Below are 24920 nucleotides of genomic sequence, written 5' to 3'. Positions count from 1 at the left end.
CTATACATACAATCAACAAGCAATTTGGGTCAATTGCCCCTAAATTTTCACCTAGGACTTGTACGTATAGAACCATCAACTAGCCAAATGTTACCCCAATTCATAACGAATGACTTGGCATCTAAAATCCTTGTTAATTCCATTCTCCTATTGGCATGGGTCCCAAGGTGGCTCCTAAACCCTAATTTCTACAAAAATTTAGGGTTTATAGCAAAGATCCTTTGCCCTTCACCAAATTTAACTGAGATCTACTCAAAATGATTGAGAAATGCCAAGATTAAAAATGAATCAATAGTCCTCTCTCTCTCTTCCAAGCTATAAACTAACTTGTTGGGATAAAGGCCCGGTTTAACCGCCGTGTATAGTACATGCACATTGTACACATGAATGCACCCTTACGTGCCCTAAGTATAAATACATTTTATTCTTTGTGTACCAACACATGGTTGGTACCCTCATATCGAATCGTACTTGACTCTGCTCTCTCACTCTCTCTCTCCAGCCGTCACACTCTTACACTCACTTCTCCTCAAACGTCTATCACTCTACAGTTGAGCTTTACAACAATTGGTATCAGAGCGAGGTTCTATACGTTTCTTGACGCGCAGCCGACTGACAAGTGACAGAAGACGTACAATTGTTGAGCAAGTGATGTGCAGTCAAATGGGTTGCAAGGTGATAGGCAGCAACAGGTCGACGACCAAGAATTAGCTACACTCGGGTGTGACGCAGCCAGGCGACAAGGCAGGCGCAAGCGCAGCAGTCACGTGACGTTTGACAGGCGCTGGTGGGCTTCAATGAGACAGCATTCATGACGCAAACACACGTGGGGGAGACTAGGTAGCAATCGACACGGGATTGGGCTATGACAGCCAAGTCCTCGGCAAACAGGACACACAACCCATCTGACGCGTCGACGGACCCCACGTTACGTCATTTTCTTTAAATAAATTTTTTCCCTAAAACCTTTCAATCACCTATTCTCAAAGCTCTAGCAAAATATTGTAGAGGAAATATCAAAGAATGGCCTAAAATGCTACCTTTTGCATTATGGGCTGACCGAACTACTCACAGTACACTGACTAGCTATATGCCACCTGAACTAATGCATGGACAACAACCAGTTATGCCGATTGAAGAATCTATTCTCACATGGAGTCTTCTACCTTGGGAGGAAGGCATCAGTAGAGAAGAGTTGATGACTTTGCACATATGGCAGCTAGAAAGAAGGCCTGAAGATGTTCAAGCAGCTATTGAGAAGCTAAAGACAGCAAGACTAAAGAACAAAAGAAGATTTTATAAGCGACATCGACTTCGGCCAAGAGTAATTCAAGAAAATGACTGGGTGCTTGTCTATGACAGCAACCTAGCCAATCAATACAGTGCTTCTAAGAAGATGGTAAAGCGTTGGTTTGGCCCATATGTGGTAAAGGTCGTTCATGACAATGCCACATATTCATTGGTTGAATTAGATGGAATAAGCATGAAGATATCCATAGCTGGAAAAATAATCAAGCTCTTAAAACGAAGAGAAAGTTCAACATATGAGCTAGAAGACTTGAATATAATTCAAGAGCATGAAGACGTAGAGAAAGAAGAAGAGACAGAAGATGAAGACACAACATATGAGCTAGAAGACTTGAATATAATTCAAGAGCATGAAGACATAGAGAAAGAAGAAGAGGCAGAAGATGAAGACATTGACATGATAGAAGATACTTCTTCTGACACTGCAAATCCGTAAGACTTTGACACATGCCAGAGGATGTGCAGGTTAGGAAAGGGTGGATGTCGTGCCACTACGCGCACACCGTATAAAAAAATCTAGAGTGTGGCTTTGTTTTGGATTTAGAAAGCCAATGCCACTTTAGGCATTAGTGTTAAGTGTCCATGGTTCAAAATATTAGATTTTTTTAGACAAGTTTTTAGTCAATTTTTGATATTCTAGATATTATCTCTTGTAAAAAATCCATAAAACTATAGACAACTTCTAAATTAAGATGACATGTAAAAGAAAGCATGTAGCTTTCAGCCAATTTGAGAGGATTTTATGTAAAAAGAGAGATTAACGAAATCGCGTGACGCTTGATCGCTGTTTTATGGTAGTGAACAGCACTCCGAAGTGGGAGATGAAGAAAGAGTGATCTGGCTGAATTTTGGCCAAGTGTCCTAGTATTCAACCCCCCTTTCGGAGCTAATGGAGGCATCAGATTGGCGATCTGAGCAGCATAGAGGAAGGTATTATTTTGTACACATTTTTGTCTATTAGAGTTATATTTTCTCGTAATGCTAAAAGAAACTGAGAGGCTTTCTTCTTTTTTTTCTATTTCTTTTTGGGAGTATTCTTCTATGTCTTCAATTTCTTCGAACCCCTTCTCTTCCATCTACTCATCTCCCTGAATCTACACCCTGCTCTCTCTTATCTTCAAGAACTTGGCTTGAAACCTTCAACCCTTCTCTTATCTCTACCATCTCCGGAGTAAAAGCTCTTAAACCCCCATACATTCTTCTCTTGCCAAACCCCTATGATGACCTTCAGCCCTACGCACTGCAACACCGTGGCAAACCTCCCCCTTGAAATCCCTGCAATTGTCCTCAATTACACTCATTGTGCCAAAGAAAAAGCATATTGCACCGGAATTTCTATAAGGCATCACAGTCACAACATTAGCCACTATCTTCTAACCATGCTATATACCCCAAAGCTTACTGAAAATTTCCAACCTACATAAACATCAAACAATACTAAGAAATAGTCCAAAATTGTTGCTAGAAACCCATTGAATGCATCCATAACTCATGTTTCTCAACTATTCTAACTTCACAACCATATAAAGCATAAACTCAGTATAAACCATGGCTGAAACTGCCAATGGCATTGACTAACATGCTACTGTCCATGGAACCAAATATAAACCATTGAAAACTAAGTATAATCTAATCATAAACTTATCATTTGCTCATCTGAGAAGAGCTGATTACAAACTGCTATAAATGAGACCCCAAACTAATCACAAACTCACTGTAAAAACTAACTAGTAACTAATACAAAAACTTATGCGAAATTGATCCTAAAAGTGACCATAAACGGTTCTCAAACTGAGTTGAAACTAATCAGAATTAGATCTCAAAACTAAGGCAAAAGCTCATGCCCAACTAATCATAAGCTGATCTCAAACTGATGCAAAAGTATAGTCTCAAAGCCGCAATAACAACCATACTCATATGCATGCATCTTATAGTGAGTAGTACACTAAGAAGTGACCTCATGGCAAACATACTAATAACATAGTACCTTAGATGCATGCTAAATACATCTGAGATCCACTACATATGAGAGCTATCCACAATTGGAGAAGTGGAAGTGCTACCTTTCCCTTGAGCATCAAGTAATACTCCGAACCACTGCTCTGCTAAACCTGACTGAGCCTAAACTTAAGTTGGCTCTAACTGAAAGGCATCTAGATAAAGCTGCAACAACTGAGGGTGGTCTACCATGTCATCTCTTCCATCCATTTTGCATCCACTAGTGAATAATTCTAAAACTTCATCAAATATATTCTCGAAACTTTACCTCTAACCTTTCTTTCCTTATGTGTCAAGATCTGCCTAGATAACAAAATCTCATCCAACTCCTCAAGCTCATGCTAAATTTCAACAAACATATCCTTTGATACATCACCATAAAAAGGTCTCAACAAATTGACATGAAAGGCATTGTGTATCCTGCCAATGTGGAGGCAATTTCAGCCAATATACTACATCGTTGATCTTCTCCAATACTTGGAAGTGCCCATAGTATCTCATACTTAACTTTGGATACAATCTCTCTCTTCCTTTCATCTTTTTCAACCTTGCCTTCTCAAGATACAACAATACATAACCGCGCTCTACAAACTGCAAAGCACATCTATGACGATTAGATATCTTCTTTTGCTTTTCCTTTGATCTTTGAAGTGCATATTTTATCTTTGTATAGGCTACATCTAAGTTTTTCACATAACGATCAACCTCAAAGATCTTATCCTTAGTCTGCAAGATAGGTGATACCTTCTTGCCACCCTCAACCACCTCAAATGGAGCTTTGCCAATGGAATTAGACACTGTATTGTTATATGTAAACTCAACTAATGGCAAATAGTGCTTCCGCTGTGTCTTGTAGTCTGAAACATAGCACATCAAAAGATTCAATACTGTGGAATTTGCTTCCTCAAACTGACCATCTATTTGCAGATAGAAGGATAATGAGAATTCCAGCATGGTATCCATATTCTCAAACAAGCCCTTCCAACTGGTCATTCGAGGGTCTCGATCACTGACAATTGACTCTAGCATAACATGATACTTAAAGATGTGATATAAAAACAATCGTGCCACATGATCAACCTTTATTTCCTTCCTCCCCGAAATGGAATGGGCCTGTTTGCTAAGTCTGCAAATGATAGTCCATATGGGAATCATTCCTTGTAGGTATCCTAGGAAGTCGTAAATAAAATCCATTGCAATGCTCTACCAAGGAATAGGCAAGGCTGCAACAAGTCTGGCATATTTTTCCTATCATGCTTTATCTTTTGCATACGATGCATGTCCTAACAAATTGTTGTACATTATGCCTCAAAAATGGCTAATAAAAGAAATGCTCCACTACCTTAATTACTATGTCCTACATACAAAGAAGCATGACTTTCAGTGATAACTCCAGGCCTCAACTACTTTGTGACGCCTATGCATCATCAGAAATCCATCTCTAAGCAAAAAGTGCTTATACCTTTGGCCATTGCAAAGCTGATCATAAACGTTAGCAAAGTCCAGATCAATAGCATATTGCTCTTTCATGGCATCCAACTCAAAGTGATAAACCATGCTAACGGCTGAAATTTATGGCTTATATGATAGTGCATCAACCAATATATATATATTTTTACCATCAATATATACAATCTGAAAATTAAACATAGATGGAAAATTCACCCAATCATCTTTTCCTTTAATTTTTCAAATGCTGAAATTTCCTCTGTTGTCCATCTAAATGACACATTCTTCTTATATAACGCATGCACACTTTCCACAAACCCACATACATATTTCCTGTAGCAAGAACATAAATACAAGAAGTCATGGATCTCATGTATATTTCTCAAAGGTGGCCATCATTGTATTGCCTCAACCTTTAGAAGGTCCATGCAAATACTTATACAATATGCCCCAAAAAGTGGATTTCATGCAAAAAGAATTCACTTTTCTTGTCATCGATAGCCAACCTATGCTTACGCAATTCATTGAACAAAATATCGAAGTATCTTCTAAGCTTTGCCTCATTCTTTAAATAGACAATCATATCATCAAAGAATGAGGCCATAAATCCTATATGTAGCCTAAAGATGCAATCCATCATTCAATTAAAAGTGGCAGTTGATCCGAGGAATTGGAAACCAATTATTTATCATGATCTTGTTCAAAGCTCGATAATTAATGCACATACACTATGAACCATCTTTTTTCTGTACCAAAAGCACTAGAGAACAAAAAGGAGATGAGCTACGTTGAATTGGCCCTTTTTCTAACAGCTCATTTACTTGACTCATAAACTCCTACTTGGTTGCATTGACTTTGTAGGGTGGCTTATTAAGTGGGCTACTTCCAGGGATAAGATCGATGTCATGATCTTCATGCCGTTCAAACGGTAGCTACCCTGGAAGTGACTAAGAGAAGCAATTAGTATGTGTGCTTAAAAATGACATGCGATCCTCCTCTAACTCAGACATCAACATTCTCACTATTATCTTTATCCTTAGTAAAAACCAAGTACCCTAAAAGATAATTTTCATTACTTCAAAAATGGCAACTACAGATACAACAAGAACAGATTTCCCTTTTAACTTTACATCAAGTGTAAATGTCTTTTCCTTATGCTAAATAGTAATCTCTTTTGCACAAGAATCAATCATTGTATGCATACGGTGACACCATGGCATTCCAAGCAATACATCACAACCCTCAAGTGGAGCAATGAAAAACTCTTCGTTGTCCACATATCCCTGTATATGCACCAAAACTTTCCAATGAGTGGTATAACAGGCTTTGCATGGCCTTTACATACCATTCCAAATTCCTCCATGGATCCCATCTCATCGTCTCTGATTTCTAAATGGGCTGCCATGTCTACATGGATGAAGTTGGCTCATGCACCATTATCAAAGAAAATCGATACATACTGATCCATAATTTTGCCCCATGCTCTTCACAAATTAGTAGCATCATCATTGGGCTAATCACTAACAATATCATGCACCAATCCCACTAATGTTTAAGGCTTCTTTCCCTTAGGATCTCTCTTATTTTCTAATTTTTCAACTTGTTGCCTATTGGGACAGTACCTTGCAATATGACCTAACCCTCTTGTTCACAAATGAAACATTTATTTGCAGCCATCAATGCCCTACATTGTACCAATGTTTTAGAGCCCTTTCTTTGCTATTTTGGCCTCTTTTCAAGCTGATTTTCAGATCAGTCTCTTTTCTTAGCCTTAAACAACTTTTTATTCGTCTTCTCCCCACTCTCTAGGAAGCCTGAATCCTTCCCACACAACAAGCATCTACCGTAGTAGCAGTCTTTGTAAGCTGAGACATGCTAGAGATAGTGGATTTAATACAAAAATCCCTAATTCCTTTAGGCAGCCCACAATCATATTTTTCCACATACTCATGAAGGGGTATGGAGCAATAAGAAGTGACAGACATCCCAAAATTTCTTATTGCATTGCTCCAAATTCTTACATTCTTTAGTATTCAACTTTTTCCAAGTTGTCATGATGTCCACCTCAAAGGCACTTATCAGCCAATTCGATGCAAACATTTGGTTGAATCGTATCCACGATGACAATGCTCTACCTTGCATCAAAAAAATAGACCACCATTGCAATGCATTGCCTTTTAAGAAAGTAGCTACCTTTTGAATCTTCGAGGACTTAATGAAGTTTCCCCCTAAATAGGTTGCATCAAACTACTAAATGAAAGTCAAAGCTTTCAGCCTATCTTATATACCACTGAAGGACTCAAACCTCACTGCTTTTCCACCCTCATCATAGTCTTTTGCTATGCATTTGGGTGTCAAGTTGTCATACATTGACTATTGCAAAAATGATATATTTGCTAAATTTACATCAAACCCAACACCAAATGGAGCATTTACATGAGTAGCACTCATTCCTTGAGCCCCATGATAGCCTCACATTTGCATTCCTTGCCTTGTAGATACCAACTGTTTTGCTTCATTAGCATCTTTGGAAGCTTTAAGTGAAGGCTTTGGCATTACCTTTAGTGTACCTTGCTGTCCTACAAGTGTAAAAGATGACTTCTTCTTCTTGCCCCTGTTGTTCTTCTTTAGAGTACTTAAAAATCAAGTAAACTAAGGATCCTTTGCCAATTTAGCAAAAAGATTTGCTCCTGTCCTCATCCAATTCTCGAATTGGTCATCAAATTCCTCTTCACTTTATTAGTCATCAGCCTCATTATGCCTTGAAGGCCCTACATCTTGCCCAACAGCAACATTTTCAGCTTGTTGTCCATGATTTGAGCCTTGTCTAAGATTAGACATTGCATTTCCTTCTTCCCCATGTGAGTGTCTATACCGAAAGGCATCATCACTTCTTGATTCCATCTCATTGTATGAAGACATATTGCTGTAATTTCTCAACTGAGAGTAAAAATCAGCACCAGCACAAAGCTTTGACTGGCAATCAAGTGCCTTGGTTCCACCAAATCAAGGGATTGAATGGTATCCCGACAATGGAACCATAAAACCAATCTTCCTTCTCGGAGAGGGTGGTAAAACCTAATCAAGCACTTAATTATAGCAATTAATAAATGGGCATAAACTGAAATGCACACATTACCTTATCAATCTTTGACAATAGATACTCGGCTGGCCCCAAAACTGGCATTCCTTTCGGTATTTCTTTAACTTTAATTATTAATGAATTGATATAAGTTAAGATTCCACTATCTCCTTTGTTGATCCAAAAGCCCCTTTGTGTACAAACAATTAACAAGCAATTTGGGCAATTTACCCTTTGATTTTCACCTAGGACTTGCACAAATGGAACCACCAACTAGCCAAATATTGCCCCAATTCACAATGGATGGCATGGCATCTGAAATCCCTAATAATTTCATGAATTTCATGGTGTTGATTTCAATGTACGAAGCCTTCTCCTATTGGCGTGGGTCCCAAGGTGGCTGCTAAATCCTAATTTCTATAAAAATTTAGGGTTTACAACAGAGATTCCCTTAATTGTCTACCTAATTTGGCTGAGATCTACTCAAAATGGCTAAGAAATGCTAAGATCTCCTGAGAAGAGATTAGAGAAGATGAGAGAAAGGCAAGATAAATAAAAATCCGATTTTCTTCATGAGAAAACCCTAAACTTTACCTATTGTCTGCTCTAGCCTACATTTAATGCAATCACCTACTACTAGGCACCTCCAAAATGTTGCCACCTAATCAAGAATGCTGTTGCCAGCCCCTAGAAGATGTCTCCCTACTATCTCCTGCCTATTGAGACCCCCAAACGGCTATCTTTTGCAACAAATTGTTGTACTCTAATCAGAAAATGGACCAACTCTCTCTCTCTCTCTCTCTCTCTCTCTCTCTCTCTCTCTCTCTCTCAAGCTATAAACTAACTAAATGGTTGAGACCTAGCCCCCAAAAACGTTTTCTCAGTTTGCATAGGCATTTTTACCAAGTGGCAACCTTCTAAAGCCATTTTTCAATATTTTTCAATCATTTAATTAATTTTCATCATTAATTAATGTTGATAATTAATTTCAACCCTTCTAACCCCGCCCTAAGTTAAATATGCCCATCCACAATTAAATTGGCTAGGCCATTTGCAACCTAGAGTGGTCTCCAACCTCTGTTGAACCTTAGATTGGCATTAATTAATTAATTAATGCTAATCCCTAGTATCATCACTAACATTTATTGGCCAAACAACTATCCTAGGGTCACAATTGACACCAATTGACCACCAAAACCTAGTTGACATAACTTATTACAACTTTTGCCTTTGACACCCATTACATCATCGGTTCCTTGGCCTATTACCATGAAATAACTACCATGTGCATCACATGTGCTAAACAACCTTGCATATTTCATTAATAACTTAATCAAATATTATCGGCAAGATTAAAGAATCTCAAAATCTCACATCCCTGTGACAGTAGAGCAAAGAGAAACCTTCAATTAAGAGTTTGCTATTGTCTACAACCCTAATTTCTAAACTAGCAACTGTCAACAACGTCATTTTTAGGGTATCCTACTATTTACAACCCCAAAATCTCTTCCAAATCAGGTTACCTTGCTGTCTTGAAGCTTTAGCAATTTTCTCTCTACTCATCATCAAGTTCTCCAACCTCAAATCTACCCCAAACAACCCAAAATGATAGCAAAACAACCCAACATGGAAAATACACTTGCATATAGCCCAAACCTGACCCAAACTTGACATTCGGCAGATTTCCATTTTCATTGGGGCCTCCACATGCAAGAACAAGCTGCATAGCCCTTTGACCCTATCCTCGTTAAAATAATATTGAAGGCTATCCAATCTCAATTTCAAATTCTAACCTCTTTCAACTTGAAAGTCTTGAAACCTTCCAGAAACCGTAGTCTAACACATTAAATCATCTAAATCTCCAACCCCCGTGACACTAAAAGTCATTTCCAAGGGAATATTCAATGTCCTTGACTCAAATCTATCCTAGATATCCCACTAGCACCTGTCCACAACAACTTCTACCAATGTCCCCCACAACAAAGGCTAGGATTCTCTGTCACTATGACAAACATCAAACTTAATCTCACATGTGCACAAGTAAAGTGTCACAACATAAGTATGCAAAGAGCATTAAGTGAAAATTTCATTTCCTCATGACAAATTGTCACATGTAGAAGACTATTGTTGATAAAGCATGACTCCAGCACTATAAAGCCAAAGAAAAAGTGTGCTGCAATGATTCAACTTGCATAAGGAAGTTATTCATCAATCGACTCCAAGAAGGTGATTAATATCTAGCTGTGACAAGTGAGTCTCGAAGAAAAAGTTTTGCAACTGATACAAGAACATCAACAAGAGATGGACTACTATTGCTAGCATAGGAAGTTATTCATCAATTGACTGCCAAGAAGGTGAATAATATCTAGCTGTCACAAGTGAGTCTCGAAGAAAAATTTTGCAACTGATACAAGAATATCAACAAGAGATGGACTACTATTGCTGCACTGCTACTGACTAGCTTCACTAATTGACTCTTTGTAACTGGTAGCTTTTCAAAACCAAAAACTGTCAGAGTACAGCACAAGAACATTGTAAGCAACAAACCTATCAGCTCAAACCACATCGTGAAAAAGACCATTGATGCCCATGGAAGCGATCCCACAAGACCCTGAAGTACTACAATTTGGAAAGATCGAACTTTCAAGACAGACCGCATTGCTGACAAGGAGTCTCTCCACATGCTCAGTGAGAGTACATGAACTTCATCTTTATCTTCACACCTGCATTCCACCAAAAAATGACTTTCTATTCAAAGAGATGACAATAGATGATGGTCTCCACAACAGAACTAGAAACTAAGCTATAAAACAAAATCAAAACAGGAAGCCCAACAATTTCCAACAATGTTAAAGGTGAGGGAAAAAACCCCTAGCTGTTTTGCCCTCATGCAACAAAAGATATTTGTTGTTTGAAATTTCACTTTTCCTGTCCTGACCAATGTTTTTCTTTTCTTTTGGGTCCCCAAGATAGGAGCAAGAAAATTATTACATGTACAAGCACACCAAAATGTTGGACTTTAAACTTATGGCATCAATGGTTAGTCATGCTGCACTTAACCCCTAGAGCAATATCCATTGTTTCTGAAGTGAAATGTTAGTCTTCTTAGCATGCAAAGAAACCCTCTCCTTATCCTTCTCTTAAAGATGATCAAGCCACACCCAAACTATGCATATCATAGGTATTTCTTTAATACTGACAAATATAATCCTGGCAAAACAAAAGAAATAGACTAGAAGAGCACAACTAGATCATAGAAGCAATTAAACCAAAAACATTCATTTCGAAAATGTTTCTATTAAACCAAATCTGCCAGATTTCAGAAGAGCGGGATTAGGAGCACTAGAGATGGAGCAACACCCTGCTTAAAGGGGTGACTAATGTGCCCAGTCCCAAGGGGACAGCCATTGACAAAGGGGGTTGGCCTCAGTTGACTAGGAAAGTAGTATTATTATTCTTAAAAGCAATTGTACTAGGGCAATTACTTGGCCTAAGGCAGCCTGTTCAAAGCAGTTTACCAACCCACTATACAAGTTAAGGTGGCGTATAGTCCATGGAGCAGCTAGAAAAGTCATTGGACTTGGTCAAACACAATGTAGAAATTACATGGCACAACGGATAGAATCTAAGCAAGGAGTAGAGAACACACAGCAAATATAAGAAAAAGTGAGACTACTTTAATTTCAAACGAACTAATACAAAGCTGGCTTTGTCCACCTGTGCACTTCCACTGTGAAACTTAGATGGTGATCTAGACAGATGATAGGCGAAGAGCTTAGGGTAGTTGGAAGGACTTTGACCGGGTGGAAGATAGATTAACAATGGCTTTAGAGGGGTCTTCCTTTTATAGCCCAGGAAGGTAGTCTGGTCGGAATATCCGACCATATTGTGAATCTTCCCTAGTTAGCCAAGGAATATTTCCTTTATCCTCGGGCCAGGGACACGAGCCAAGGCCACTACCATTGGCCCCCCCTAATACCCCCTAGCCAGAGGCTGCTTCCGCGGCCCCCAAACCCCATGCTTTGTGCCTCCAGTTGCTACCAACATAGCTACTCTAACCCAAGCTAGATCCACAAGGGTCCCCTTTTTGCCATCCGGTCACATAGACCTCATCTGATATACAAGTTAGAACTCACCCGATGTCCGTGCTCACACATGGCTTCTCCTCATAATGGGGACCTTACAACTTTGAGCACCACCACAAAAAACTCCTAACTCTGCTTCAGCTGTATTAGCTGTCTTCTTCCCTTTAGTCTTCACGGTGCCATTCTTTTCATCTGCCTTCTTGACATGACAATTTGCAATTGTGTGTCCTTTCCTCTTGCAGTAGAAGCACTCTCATTGAAACCATTTCTTACCACCCTTCTTCTTTTTGTCACTGTTGGTAAAGGAACCACCTTTGCCTTTCGCATTGGCGAAGAATGTAGCACCTCCACTGTTGCTATCTTCTCAAGCTTTAAGCATCAACTCCTCCATTATTAGCGCACAAAATTACTCAAACATCAAAGTTTGGGGTCTCACCTAAGTACTTAGGGTAGTTACCAATCCATCAAACTTTGGTGAACAAATCCGAAGACACCTTCAAGCTTGCTCCTTACTAATCTTTTGTATCCCAACGCCAACCATCTCGCCGCATAAATTCTCGATCCGAGTAATGAATGCTTCAGCTATCTCTCCTTCAGCAAACTACTCTGTTGCTAGTTGATTTTCCAAGTTCTAAATCCTTGTTTGATTTTGCATTTCGTACAAACTCCTTAATACGTTCCAAGCCTCTAATACCTTGGTTGTATGATGAATCAAGGTCAAAACATTGTTAAAACAACTTGTAACTAAGATACACACAATGCATCTGCGTTCCTTTGTTTCCAAGCTCGTAGAAGATCTACATTTGGAGGAATCATAATACTCGAATTTGATGGATCGGGGGTGGGTTGTGGTTCTAGGTCAGTCCCCAATACCGTCTCTAGAAGCTCATAAGAATCAAGAATAGTTATGATTTTAAACTTCCACAAAGTATAGTTTGTTACATCTAACTTGCCTTCACTGTAGGTTGGTGGACAAATCCTTAGTGTTTGAATTGTTGGTACAACAATACCACCACAACCCGATGCGCCAACACTACTACTTGATGTAGCAAATGATATTTCTCCTCTTCATTGTTGAAGCCCTTGCCTCTCACATACTCTTCACTCCTTAAAGCCCCCTAGGTTCTAATACCATGTAGCAATTACACGGTACAGCAGACAATTTGAGCAAGGAGTAGAGAACAAACAACAAATATAAGAAAAATAGAGACCGCTTTAATTTCAAACGAACTGATATATAGATGGCTTTGTCTACCTGTGCACTTCCACTGTGAAGCTTAGATGGTGATCTAGACAGATGATAAGCGAAGAGCTTAGGGTAGCTGGAAGAACTCTGACAAGGTGGAAGATAGATTAACAATGGCTTTAGAGGGTCTTCCTTTTATAGCTCGAGAAGGTAGTTTGATCGACATATCCGTCCATATTATAAATCTTTCCTAGTCAGCTAGGGAATATTCCAAGGAATATTGTCGGCCAAGGATCCCACAATATGGGCCCCTATAACTCCCACATGCTGCAACTTGATGCTTTGTGCCTCGAGTTGCTACCAACATAACTACTCTAACTAACCCAAACGCTAGATCCACAAAGGTCGCATTTTTACCATCCGGTCACAGAGACCCATCTGACATAGAAGTCAAGACCCACCCAATGCACATGCTCACACATGGCTTCTCCTCATAATGGGGGCCTTACAAATTTGAGCACCATGAATCATTGGTGGCACCTTACAAGGGTGCGGTATTAAGCATATTTTACACACAGTATCCACAAGGAACAACAAAGATACATGCAAAGGAGATGCTCTGTGAACACTTTGAGAAGTACAGCCAAAAAACTCAAAAGGAACCCAATCCTTAAGTGACAAGACTATCAGAAAGAGATTAGTAAAGAGATCTTCTAAAGTAGGTGTAGCCATCAAAAACAGTAGCCATAAAGGTAGCAAAATTGTGAAGATTTCCTGCTATCAATAGTATCCAGAAGTGTATAAGAAAGAAAAGTGGCATAAGGCCTTGATCTACCTAGGAAAGATCCATATAGCTAAAGCAACTTGCCAAATCCAAAAGAAGTGAAAGGCCATCAAAGAGAAAAACACACCCAATGAATAAGCTCTTACAAAGGAGATCTTCAAGAAACATGTGGAGTATTCTCATTTAAAGCACAAAGACCCACTCCTTAAGTGACAAGCGACAGCTTATTGGCAGAACATGTTCAATGCCATTGAGAATTTTTATGATGCCAAAGGAAATTAGCATTTTTGTTATCAAAGTCTTAGGCTACAAGATAATATGCACAATTGCTTTGATTCTTGATAAACGCATTCCATTAGGTCTTGCCTTGTTAGAGCCCCTCTCATGGTGACAAGGAATGGCAATACAGATCCTTGTCCCTATCCCCAAAACCTATCCCATGTTACTATGACTCACCACCTTTCAAGTCACTTGAAGGTATGGCTAACTGGTCTTGTGCACAAGCTGCATTGGACTTCACACCACTAGCTCATCTGCCATCCTTTAAGGGCTCATGACACAACAATAGTGATCACTATCTCCCTATTATCATGATCTCCCTTAGCGAAGATTTGTTGAAGCCTTAAGGACGTGTGATTATGGTAACACCCTTAGGCTAGCATCTTCTAGGTACCTTAGGATACACTAGGCTAGTATATCCTCAGACTAGTCTAGCATTTACTCTTCCACTCTTTGCTCCTTAGGCTCTTTAAGTTACACCCATATGCTACTTGGTCCTTTATGTAACTTATCTTTACTATTTAGACCTTTCCTTTTCTTCTACAACACGTATTCATTTACTCACTCACTTTATCCATTATATTTTTCTCTTAGCTTGCCTTGTATTTCTAAGCTTAGCACCAAAGCATCTCAATATGAGGCATTGGTATGCATGTTTCAGTCTCTTCTAGTACTTACATGCTAGGTTTTGGGTTTCAGTCAAGGAATAACATTGAGGGTCTACGTTGGCCCTCACTAAGCTGAAGACAAGATTAGTTTGTCATTCCATGGTGGCTCCATAATCTTTCTTGGTTTTCTTTTATTGGCATGGAGGTTGCCCCCAAGATCGAGCTTCAAGTATCACTTGACACTACCATGGTGGCTGCTTCTCGGACACAACTCTTACAACTAAGTTGCTTCTATATCTACTCCATCAAGTTCTTAACATCACATAGCCAACATTAGCTCTTTTTCTACCTCTTAGCATCAAGGTCCATTGTTTGAGAGAGGCTTCTTTTCCCCTTCTGAGAATGATGAATACAACCCTACTACTTTTGTGTGTTTGTTTTTAGTTTTCAATCTCTACTAGGCTTGGCCCTTGAGTCTCACCCCTCAGCCCTCTAGTGTCTCTTGCTGCCTTGATATTAGTTTGTTATCTATTGATTTTGTATTGTATGATGTTCACTCTTATATTCTTTGTAAATGTCCTTTTGTTTGGTGACACATAAAATATGATGGTTGCGTTGGAGATGCTTATTAGTTTAATGCTCAAATTTCAATATTATAGCATTTTCTCGTAAATTTGTTAAAGTTAGAATCACGTATGGTTCAGCTCAAGGGTCTCAAACCATAGTCGAATTATACTTTCATATCCGTCTGTGTTTGATGTTTAATTGACGTATGAAAAAATTTTAATAACTCCTTTCTTCACTTAACAGCCCTCCAATGATAGTTTCTAAATGTTATGGTATTAGGAAAAAGAAAACAGAAAACAAGAGTTGTAGTCTGTTACTTTTGTTAGCTCCTTATTTTTACACTTAAACAAAATAGCTTCATTTTTTGTTCAATAGGTCTTATCCACTACTATTCAACCCTCTCTACTCTAAGTCTTTCCATCTAGAAGTTGTATAAGGCAGATTTTGCAATGTACTATCTGGAATTGCAATTCTCGGTGCCCTTTATGGACAACTTCTCTTGTTAGAGAAACAGCTGATCAAGGAAAAAATCTTTAGCATCAGAATCTATCCTCCTCTGTTGTTTGCATTGTTGAAAAGTTGTTCATGTTTTGACCTAAGACCAAAGACCTGATAGTTGGCCCTTGCTTGTGTGAGGGCAGCAGTGTCAGGATCATTTGCACATATGCCGAGAAGACACCGTGTCTTTGGTTGTGGGAGAAAATAAGAGTAGTAATGGATGAATAGATGTATACAATGTTAGAGAGATCCTTAAGCGAGGATTAACGATAGTAAGAGATAAGACAATTTCTTGTATGAGAGCAAAGATGATGATAGAGATTACATAGAGTAAAGACCAACGAGAGATGAAACACACATGCAAGAGATCAGAGGCTCAAAGTATCCCAAAACCAATCCTTGATTAAGAAAACCTGCTTACAAAGAGTCTCCTCTTCACCATATCCTATTTCACCCTGTTATACCAAAAAACTCGCACCAAACACTAGCTTCTACTTTGCTGCTTAGACAGCAAATCTGATGGTTCCGTTGGCTCCAAAAGGGGGGTAAAACCCAAGGACACCTAATTAAAATTCTCCCAAATCGCTCCTCCTTCTTCACCGTCCAGAGTGTTGTTTGCTACCTAAAAACTGCGATAGCGTGCGACCCAAATTCGAGAGCCCTTCTTTTTGCATGAGATCTCCAAAACTAGCTGAAGAGCAACTTGCTTTTTGCATGACACCCTATTCTAGAAGTTTTCTGCACCTTTTGAGGATATCTACAAGAAATAATGTCCAAAATATCAAAAATATGCAAAAATTATTCAAAAATCCCGTCATTTTAAACTAACAATACTATGGACACTAACACTAATGGCTAATATAACATTGACTCTAGATTAATAAAAAAGCCAGATGATGATGCACTCGAGGGTTTTTCACATTATGTTCGGGTAGCGATATGACAGCGGGCCATTGCAACTTGTTTTCAATCCAAACCTTGTGTTGTTATTCAAGGGCAAGTATTTACATTTCACACAGACTCCTCCCATATTTCATTAGTATCAAAGCTTAGATTCTTTCTTGTGAGAAGTAGGTGATGCAATGCAAACAACTGAAAAAAGAAAAGTTGATGAAAAAGACCCTCCTGTAGTCAACTATGTTTCCAATATATCAATGTCCCCCTCTAATGAACTTCACAATCTCAATATTGATATTACATATGGACATTGTGATGCTGAGCTCGGCTAGTAAGTGCAGCAAATATGCAGCTGCCTTGATCATCATGCAGCTCCATGAAACAGATAATGGATGGCAGCAGCTATGGAACCACAAGCAAGCTGAGCACACTCACAAGTTCAATTGCACTAAGCTGGACCTAACACATGAATGGACTTTCATTGTGCAAAACACTTGTGTATCCCACACTGTTTCATGCCCTAAATGCACTTTAACTAAAGTGCATCATTCTCCAAAGGGTATAGCACCCCACATTAATTCAAAAGATAAAGATCTTCACATATATAGCTCATAACAAACCCTCCAAGACTTTTCGAAACCTTTCAACTAAGTGCATCATTCTCCAAAGGGTATGGCATCCCACGTTAATTCAAAAAATAACGATCTTCACATACATAGCTCATGATGAACCCCCAAGACCTGTCAGAGTGCAGCGATGCAGAAGCGTGGGACCAAGACTGAGAGAGAGAGTGAACGCAGAGAGAAGAGAGAGAGAGAGAGAGACAGTGGAAGATGAAGATCTGTTGTATAAAGTGTGCTGTATACAAAGATATGCAGATATATACACGGGCGCAGTGCGCGGGACTGCGTGTCTCCACCTCGACGATGCAGCCTGCTGTTCACCTCGAAGTACGCTGCAGTCTGCACGAATCTCCAGCCTGTAATCTGCAAACAGAACTGTGAAAGAATGTGCAGAATGTCGGCTATAAATAGCCAAAAAGAATGCGCCCAGAAAAAGCAGGTCGGCTACATTAAATGCAGCCGACTGGTCAGTCTGACTGGACTGCCACGTGGCTGGCCGACTAGTCAGTCCGACCAGACTGCCACGTGGCTGCCTGTGCCGCCAGGACCTGATAATCGCTAACAGGACCATGTACTCACAAGTAATGCCATAGCATACAAACACAACATGGACAACTATTGAAAAGTGAAGTTAGTTGTGCCAAACCCTATGCAGCAGGAGCACATGGCAATCCTTTTGCATGGCATTAGGGCTGGTTTGTCTGAATGACCAAAGTCTGTGACCATGTGTATGACCAATAACTCAAATCACCTTGGCTCTTCTGAGGATGCCAAAGGTGTAACAACATACTTTTGACACACTATAAGAGTTGTATGCTGCAAGATATGTGATGTAGCTTTTACCTTCGAAAGAAGCTTTTCCATCCCAGATTTGTAGTCGAGACGTTTTGGGAAGGCAGCCATGTCATGTTGATGATGATTGACTATTTGGCAGGCACCTCTGAGCCAAAACGAAGTGAGCCAAGGGTAATCTTGTGTTATTTTGTCAGAAGTAGAAGGTTGTTTCTGCTTGCAATTCTTGCAGTTGCTTTCTACTAAGCAAGTCTTTGCCTTTATGCAGCATTACCTTTATTATGCAAACTCAGAAAATGAGATATAAATGTTCAAAATTTTGTCATTGAGACAGCAGTTTCCAAGATAGGCACTATGTTATCAGCACTGGCTGTGCATCATTGTCAGGATTTATAAACTTGATTAGTCATTTACTTGCCAAGCTATCAAGCAGTTTCTACTCATGGCCATTCTTAATATAAAACATTCCTTTTACTTAGCCATTTCGAGCCATCTCTAAGAATGTTGCTTATTGCTTTTCTTTTTCGTTTCCAATCAATGTGCATCTGTGGAAGCAGTTCCCCAAAGTGTCACTATCATTAATAGGCCAACATGTCAAGCCAGCTTAACAGAATGTGTAAGGACTAGATGTTGAGAAACCAAGTCGTTCAACACATTTCCTCTTTTTGGTTTCCATTTACAGCCCCAAAAAGGCTTTATTTGGATCATTAGTTAGTGTCTAGGTGCCACCCGAGAGACTTTAGTGGTCGCCACATGAGAGACTTGGGACACCACTCCAAACAATCTATGCCTATAAATACGGCACTGACTTCTCTCGTTCTTTATTCCACACATTCATTCCTGCTGACACTCTATCATTCTCTTCCATATTCTTCTCTCCTTTCTCCTTCCTCTCCATTCATACCCTACGAGGAGGACATTACAGTTTGTGGCTTCTACATCCATCTCCACCTCACATTTTGCAGCCTACATCATCCTGCGTCAGCCCTCCTCACCTAGCGTCATCAGCAAGCTTGTGTTTGCAGCAGTTTCAAGCCACCTACAGTAGGTTATACCCTCCTTATCAGCCCTACATCAAATACCTGCGTTTTCTAGCTTTCTTCACACTTGAAGGGCTGCTCGACAATCACCTATTTACAGCCACTTACATTGAGAGACCTTCACCAAATATTCTTGCATTTTCTTCTCCAATTGGCTGCTCATCAATCGCCTTGAAAGCAACCATCATCTCAAAGAGATTTCAGTATATCCTTCATCTCTGACAACTCTTGAGGATTGCATTTCGCTCCCTCTACAGCTAGTTGTCCTTTCCTTCACCATTTAGCCTTACCTTCAATATCCTACTACCAAAGGACTACCTTTTGCTCCCTTCACTATGCAAATTCCCTTCAGGTACTGCCGCTATCAGTGCCTGTGGGGTCAAAAGTCTACCGCAGGGGTAAGAGACAACAAGGTGAAGGGAAAGGAGATTTAAGGAGGAGAGGAGTAGACAAAAGAGAAGGGGTTGAAAGAAATAGAAGACGTAGAAGAATACTTCACAGAAAGAAATAGAAAATGTAAAAGAATACTCACAAAGATTAAGCCTGTCAATTTATTTTTGCATTATGAGAAGATAAATCTCTTGTAGACAAAAACGTGCATAAAATAGTACCTTCCTCTATGTTGCTCAGATCGCCAATCTGATGCTTCTATTGGCTCCGAAAGGGGGGGTAAAATACATGAATACCTGGCCAGATTTTTCATCTCCTAGTTCGGAGTGCTGTTCACTGCCAAAAAACTGCGATCATGCGTCGCGCGATTTCGCCAATCCTTTTTTTTTAAACATAAAATCCTCCCAAAATGACTGAAAGCTACATGCTTTCTTTTACATGTCATCCTACTCTAGAAGTTGTCTACAATTTTTGGATTTTTTTTACAAGAGATAATATCTAAAATATCAAAAATTGGCTAAACTTGTCAAAAAATCCAATATTTTTGAACCATGGACACTAACACTAATGTCTAAAATAGCATTGGCTCTCTAGATCAATAAGAAAGCCGCACGCTAGAGTCTTTCGCACGATGTGTGCGTAGTAGCACAACATCCACCCCCTCCTAACCTGCACATCCTCTGGCATATGCCAAAGTCTTATGGATCTATAGTGTCAAAAGAAGTATCCTCTGCCATGTCAATGTCTTCATCTTCTACCTCTTCTTCTTTCATATTCTCATGTCCATGCTCAATATCCAACTCATTCAACTCATATGCTGAAAACTCCCTATGTTTAAAGAGCTCGATACGTTTTCCAGCCACTGGAATCCTTAGAGTTGTCCCATCCATCTCATTTAATGCATAGGTAGCATTATCAAAAACAAACCTTACCACATGTGGACCAAACCACCGCTTTGCCATCTTCCAACTAGCACTATGTTGATTTTCCAAGCTGTTGTCATAAACTAGCACCCAATCCCCTTCTTGTATAGCTCGTGGTCAAAGTCTGTATCACTTGTCAAATCTCTTCTTATTCTTGATCCTCGCAGTCTTCAACTTTTTCATGGCTGTCTCAATGTCTTCAGGCCTTCTTTCTAACTGCTAATGCATAGGACCAGCAACTCTTCTCCATTCAAACCCTCTTCTGTAAACGCCCCGAACAACATAGTATGCTTAACAATTATGATATTCACTTGTTTTCGAGATTTAATATAAAAGAGAATGAACACTTAAAGCTGAAAATGAAAATTACTCACAAAATTACAACCATGAAAATGTAAAAGTAATGGAGACAAGATTGAGGGTTGAAGATGGGCAACCCCCCCCTCCCCCTCCCCGAAGGAATGTATTTCTGCTCAACCCAAGTCCCTTAGGGAAGAGCTCAGTTACAATCAACCTGAGAGTGAGGAGAAGTAATTCTCACTCTCACAAGATCATGCAAAGATGTACAAACACACATGCATTATCTATTATGCAATGATAAGAACTGATTTCTTTACAGTATGAGAGAATAAAGAGGGAAAATCAGCCTTTCTTCATCATTGATCAACTGTACATGGATAGGGCTTGCTTCTTGTTGCTAAAATGAAAAAAAGAGCTCAAGAAGGAGGTGTTGTAATGAATTTACAGGCTTGCTGTCCTGTAAAACAGCAGTGATAGAAGAGGGAATATGGAGGATTTTGATAATGGAGAAGTGGGGGATGATGATGGGGATGGATGGGGCCAATTTCTGGCTATCTGTGGGTGCTGTACATGAGTTTACAGCAAAGAATAATGATGCTGAATGAAAAAAAACGAGCTCTTATCTATAGAAGAGGGAAGAGCTAGTACAAAAGGGGAGAGTGGAGTAGCACAAGACAAGTGTCCAGCCACATGTCATGAGATGTGACAAGTGGTGGGACACTTGGAAACTTGTGTAACAAGTGTCTTGACACTTGTTTCTTCTCTATGGCCTTCCTTTTTGGGCTGAATACTGTCAAGAATAGAAACAACCAAATTTAGTAAGCACACTCAGAGTACAAAATTTACTATTTTTAGAATGACATCCCTATTTTTTAGGACTAGCATTTTTAGGCTAATTCGAGGTTCCTAAAATTTAGGGACCTCCTAAAATTTAGGGACCCTCCCAATATGGGTATCATATGAAAGCTTTTTCTGTATACATCGCAAAAACGGTATCAGAATCTTCATGTGACTTTCCTATGCAAAGAAATGTGCATTTCAAGCTTTCAACCCACACATGCACATTGTACAAGCATTTCATAATCATGCCATCTTGTTGATTGTAACTGTCTGTTTTGGCGGATCTAGCCCACACTTCAAGGCATCAATCCTTTCTGTGTGCGAGTCTAACCCTGATATGCGTGAGTTCTGGTCACAGGCGCCCAATCGGGCCATATAGGTGGAAGTGTGAACTATCTTTTCTCTAACCCACCGCGTGGGTCCACCATAACCTGTGACCACTCATCAGTGGCCAGCTCCAATGCACTTTTCTTTATATCTAATTAGTCCAAAGGAAACAAATTTAATAAATCATTATATAGACAAATTAATGAAAAAGGATACAAATTATGTTTCTATAGAGTTGTAACATCTTCCCATGGTAGAACGCTCCAAGTAGCAATAGTCTCCTCAATAGGCATGATTGGTTGTTGTCCATATATTAATTCAGCAAGCATATACTCTATAACTGCACTATGAGTGGTCCTATCAACCCATAAATCAAAGAGTAACATTCTTGGCCACTCTTTCATCCTGCTCTTGCATGACTTTGCTAATGCCTTAATGATAGGCTAATGACCTCTTTCACTTTTGCCATTTGCTTCAGGATTGTAGGCTGAAGTTAAAGCCACCTTGATACCCAATTGTGAAAAAAAGTCACGAGCCTCATCTACATCCAATTTTCCTCTATCTGCAACCACTTTTCCAACACAACCATACCTGCAAAAGACTTCTAATAAGAACCTACAAACTGCTTGAGTAGTCTTTGTGCTAAGAGCTTGCTTCCACTTGATTTATCAAGTCTTCTCGTGAAAGCACAAGATATCTCATATTTAATAAACCTGTAGGCATGGTAACCAGATCAACTACCCACTTGTAATGCATAGACAATGGATAGGTCGGTTGCAACCCATCTCTATGCTTTACCATGGAATACATCAGACAGACACTGCATGATTCCACATAATGCTCCACATCTTTATACATGTTTTGCCACCAATACTTCTCTTTGATCTTGGCAAATGTGCCCCAAACCCTTCTATGTCCAGCCCATAAGCTTTCATGAAACTCATACATCACCTATTGTTGAGAAGCCCTATCTCCCAATACACGTACTGGAGCTCCTCTCTTTTTCTTTGCATGCTTCCATAAATATCCATCTTTTAGGAAAAACCCATAAGCTTTTCATTTAATCCTTTTGAATTCAGCTTCAGACCACTCAGCCTTCTTTGTCATAAGACAGAGATATTGGCCTATTTTTAGCTAATCATCCTCATACAACTCTTCTAAAAATTGTGATCTCACTGAAGCATAACATCGATAATGCTTTCTCTCTACTGCCCATCTCTTCTCCACGGCTGTAAGCTCTTTTATTACTACTGAAATTCCTCTTACAACAGTTGTACCTGCAGTAATAGCAGCTGCATACTCATTCCTTGCTATCATAAGGTCATTTTCAACACCTATCACATCATCCTCTTCATCTTCCATCATCTCCTCTTCATCTTCAAACCTTGCTCATGAAAGCATGTCAGTCACGAGGCTTTCTCTACCTCCAATATCATCTCCTCTTCATCTTCAAACCTTGCTCATGAAAGCATGTCAGTCACGAGGCTTTCTCTACCTCCAACATGCTGAAAATCAAGGTTAAGTGACTTTATATATGCAATCCACCGTAACATGGCAATATCAGGAGTTGAGCAATTCACTATCATGCCCAATAGAGATAGACAATACGTCTCTACCACTACATGAGCTCCCATAAAATACTCCCATCACACTTAAGGGTTGTCACTACACTCCAAAGCTCTCTTTTGACTTGAGAATACCGTCCTTGCCGTTCATTGAGGACCTTTGCTCCAAACCGAATAGCATACCTATTTGTCAGAGTACAGCGGTGCGGAAGCGTAGGACTGAGAGAGAGAGAACACAGAGAGAGAAGAGAGAGAAAGAGTGTGACATTAATGTGACATTAAAAGTGATATTTAATGTCACATTAAGGTCATAAATATGGAATGTGACATTAAAAGTGACATTTAATGTCACATTAAGGTAAATCTAGGGGAACATGCATGAGAATGACCGTCCGGGCTCTTGGGCGCCCAAACGGGGTTAAGGGGAGCCTAGAGAGTAAGAGAGTCCAGGAATAGTAGGACTCCAGGAAGTTGACGGCTGGCAAAGAAATCCGAGTAGGAGGGCCAGCATAGATCTAGGCGTGGTTGGGAGGAGAAGAGACACTCGTGCTTTTCATCGTTTTTGTGGATCGGACTCTCCGTCATCTATCATTGGTATCAAAGCCTATGGTTCAATGTCTCAGATCGTTAATCGTTCGTCAAATTGTCAGAAATCTGTCAGGTTGTCAGTCGCCAGTCAGGCCGTCAGTCTTTTGTAAAGTCGCGTGAGTACCAGGCGACGGGCCGTGAAGAAAAACAAAAGGGAGAAGCGCCACGTCACATCGCGTGAGTACCAGGCGCCGTGAAAACGCGACGGGCCGTGAAGGAAAACAAAAAGGGAGAAGCGCCACGTCACACTAATGTGACACCCTACGTTACGGGCAGAGATAAGATAAAACGTGGGGTCGCGTGGAACCAGACCAAACGTGGGGTCATGAGAAAACGTGACTCTATCACAATTGCTGTTGACAGGTAACTGCGACTGCTCCTGAGACGGATATGACTGCGACTGCTGTGAGAGGGACAGAAGAATGTCATATACGACTGAAGTCAGGAAATTGAATTTCCAGCATGATTACTTCACTGTTCTAATCCGGGAAGATACAATCTGTTTCTTACTCTTCGAGTTTCTTTCCGAATCAACAGCCACTATCTACCATTAAAAATCAGGGAGTACTTTACTTGTATGCAAATTTCTTATTTTTGCTTTCCAATTCCAGTGTATTAATGGCAGAAAAAGAGAAAGAAAGGGTAATGGAAAGTTCTAGTTCTGGGGATCAACCTATGGTAGATCCCCATGAACCAGACATACAAGAAGAACAATGGGAAGAATTTTTTGCCACGCGAGAGCAATTCGATGATCTTACTGCTCGTGTGCAAACTCAAGGGGTTCAAATGAA

The 24920-nt window shown here is 39.8% G+C and overlaps 1 protein-coding gene across 1 annotated transcript in view; it reads right to left on the bottom strand.

Annotated features, from left to right (window-relative positions):
- Positions 1-24920, bottom strand: part of LOC148031669 (Major facilitator superfamily protein) — an 88372-nt gene that overhangs the window by 42906 nt on the left and 20546 nt on the right. Inside the window, exon 3 of the mRNA XM_087685249.1 lies at positions 10385-10560. Coding sequence (XP_087541375.1) covers positions 10385-10560 — 176 coding nt within the window. The remainder of the gene's footprint in view (positions 1-10384; positions 10561-24920) is intronic.

The sequence above is a fragment of the Lygodium microphyllum genome, chromosome 9 (genome assembly GCF_053477565.2).
Source record: "Lygodium microphyllum isolate KBCC chromosome 9, Lygodium_microphyllum_v1.1.10, whole genome shotgun sequence".
Classification (NCBI taxonomy): Eukaryota; Viridiplantae; Streptophyta; class Polypodiopsida; order Schizaeales; family Lygodiaceae; genus Lygodium; species Lygodium microphyllum.
This window is presented reverse-complemented; position numbering and strand designations above follow the sequence as displayed.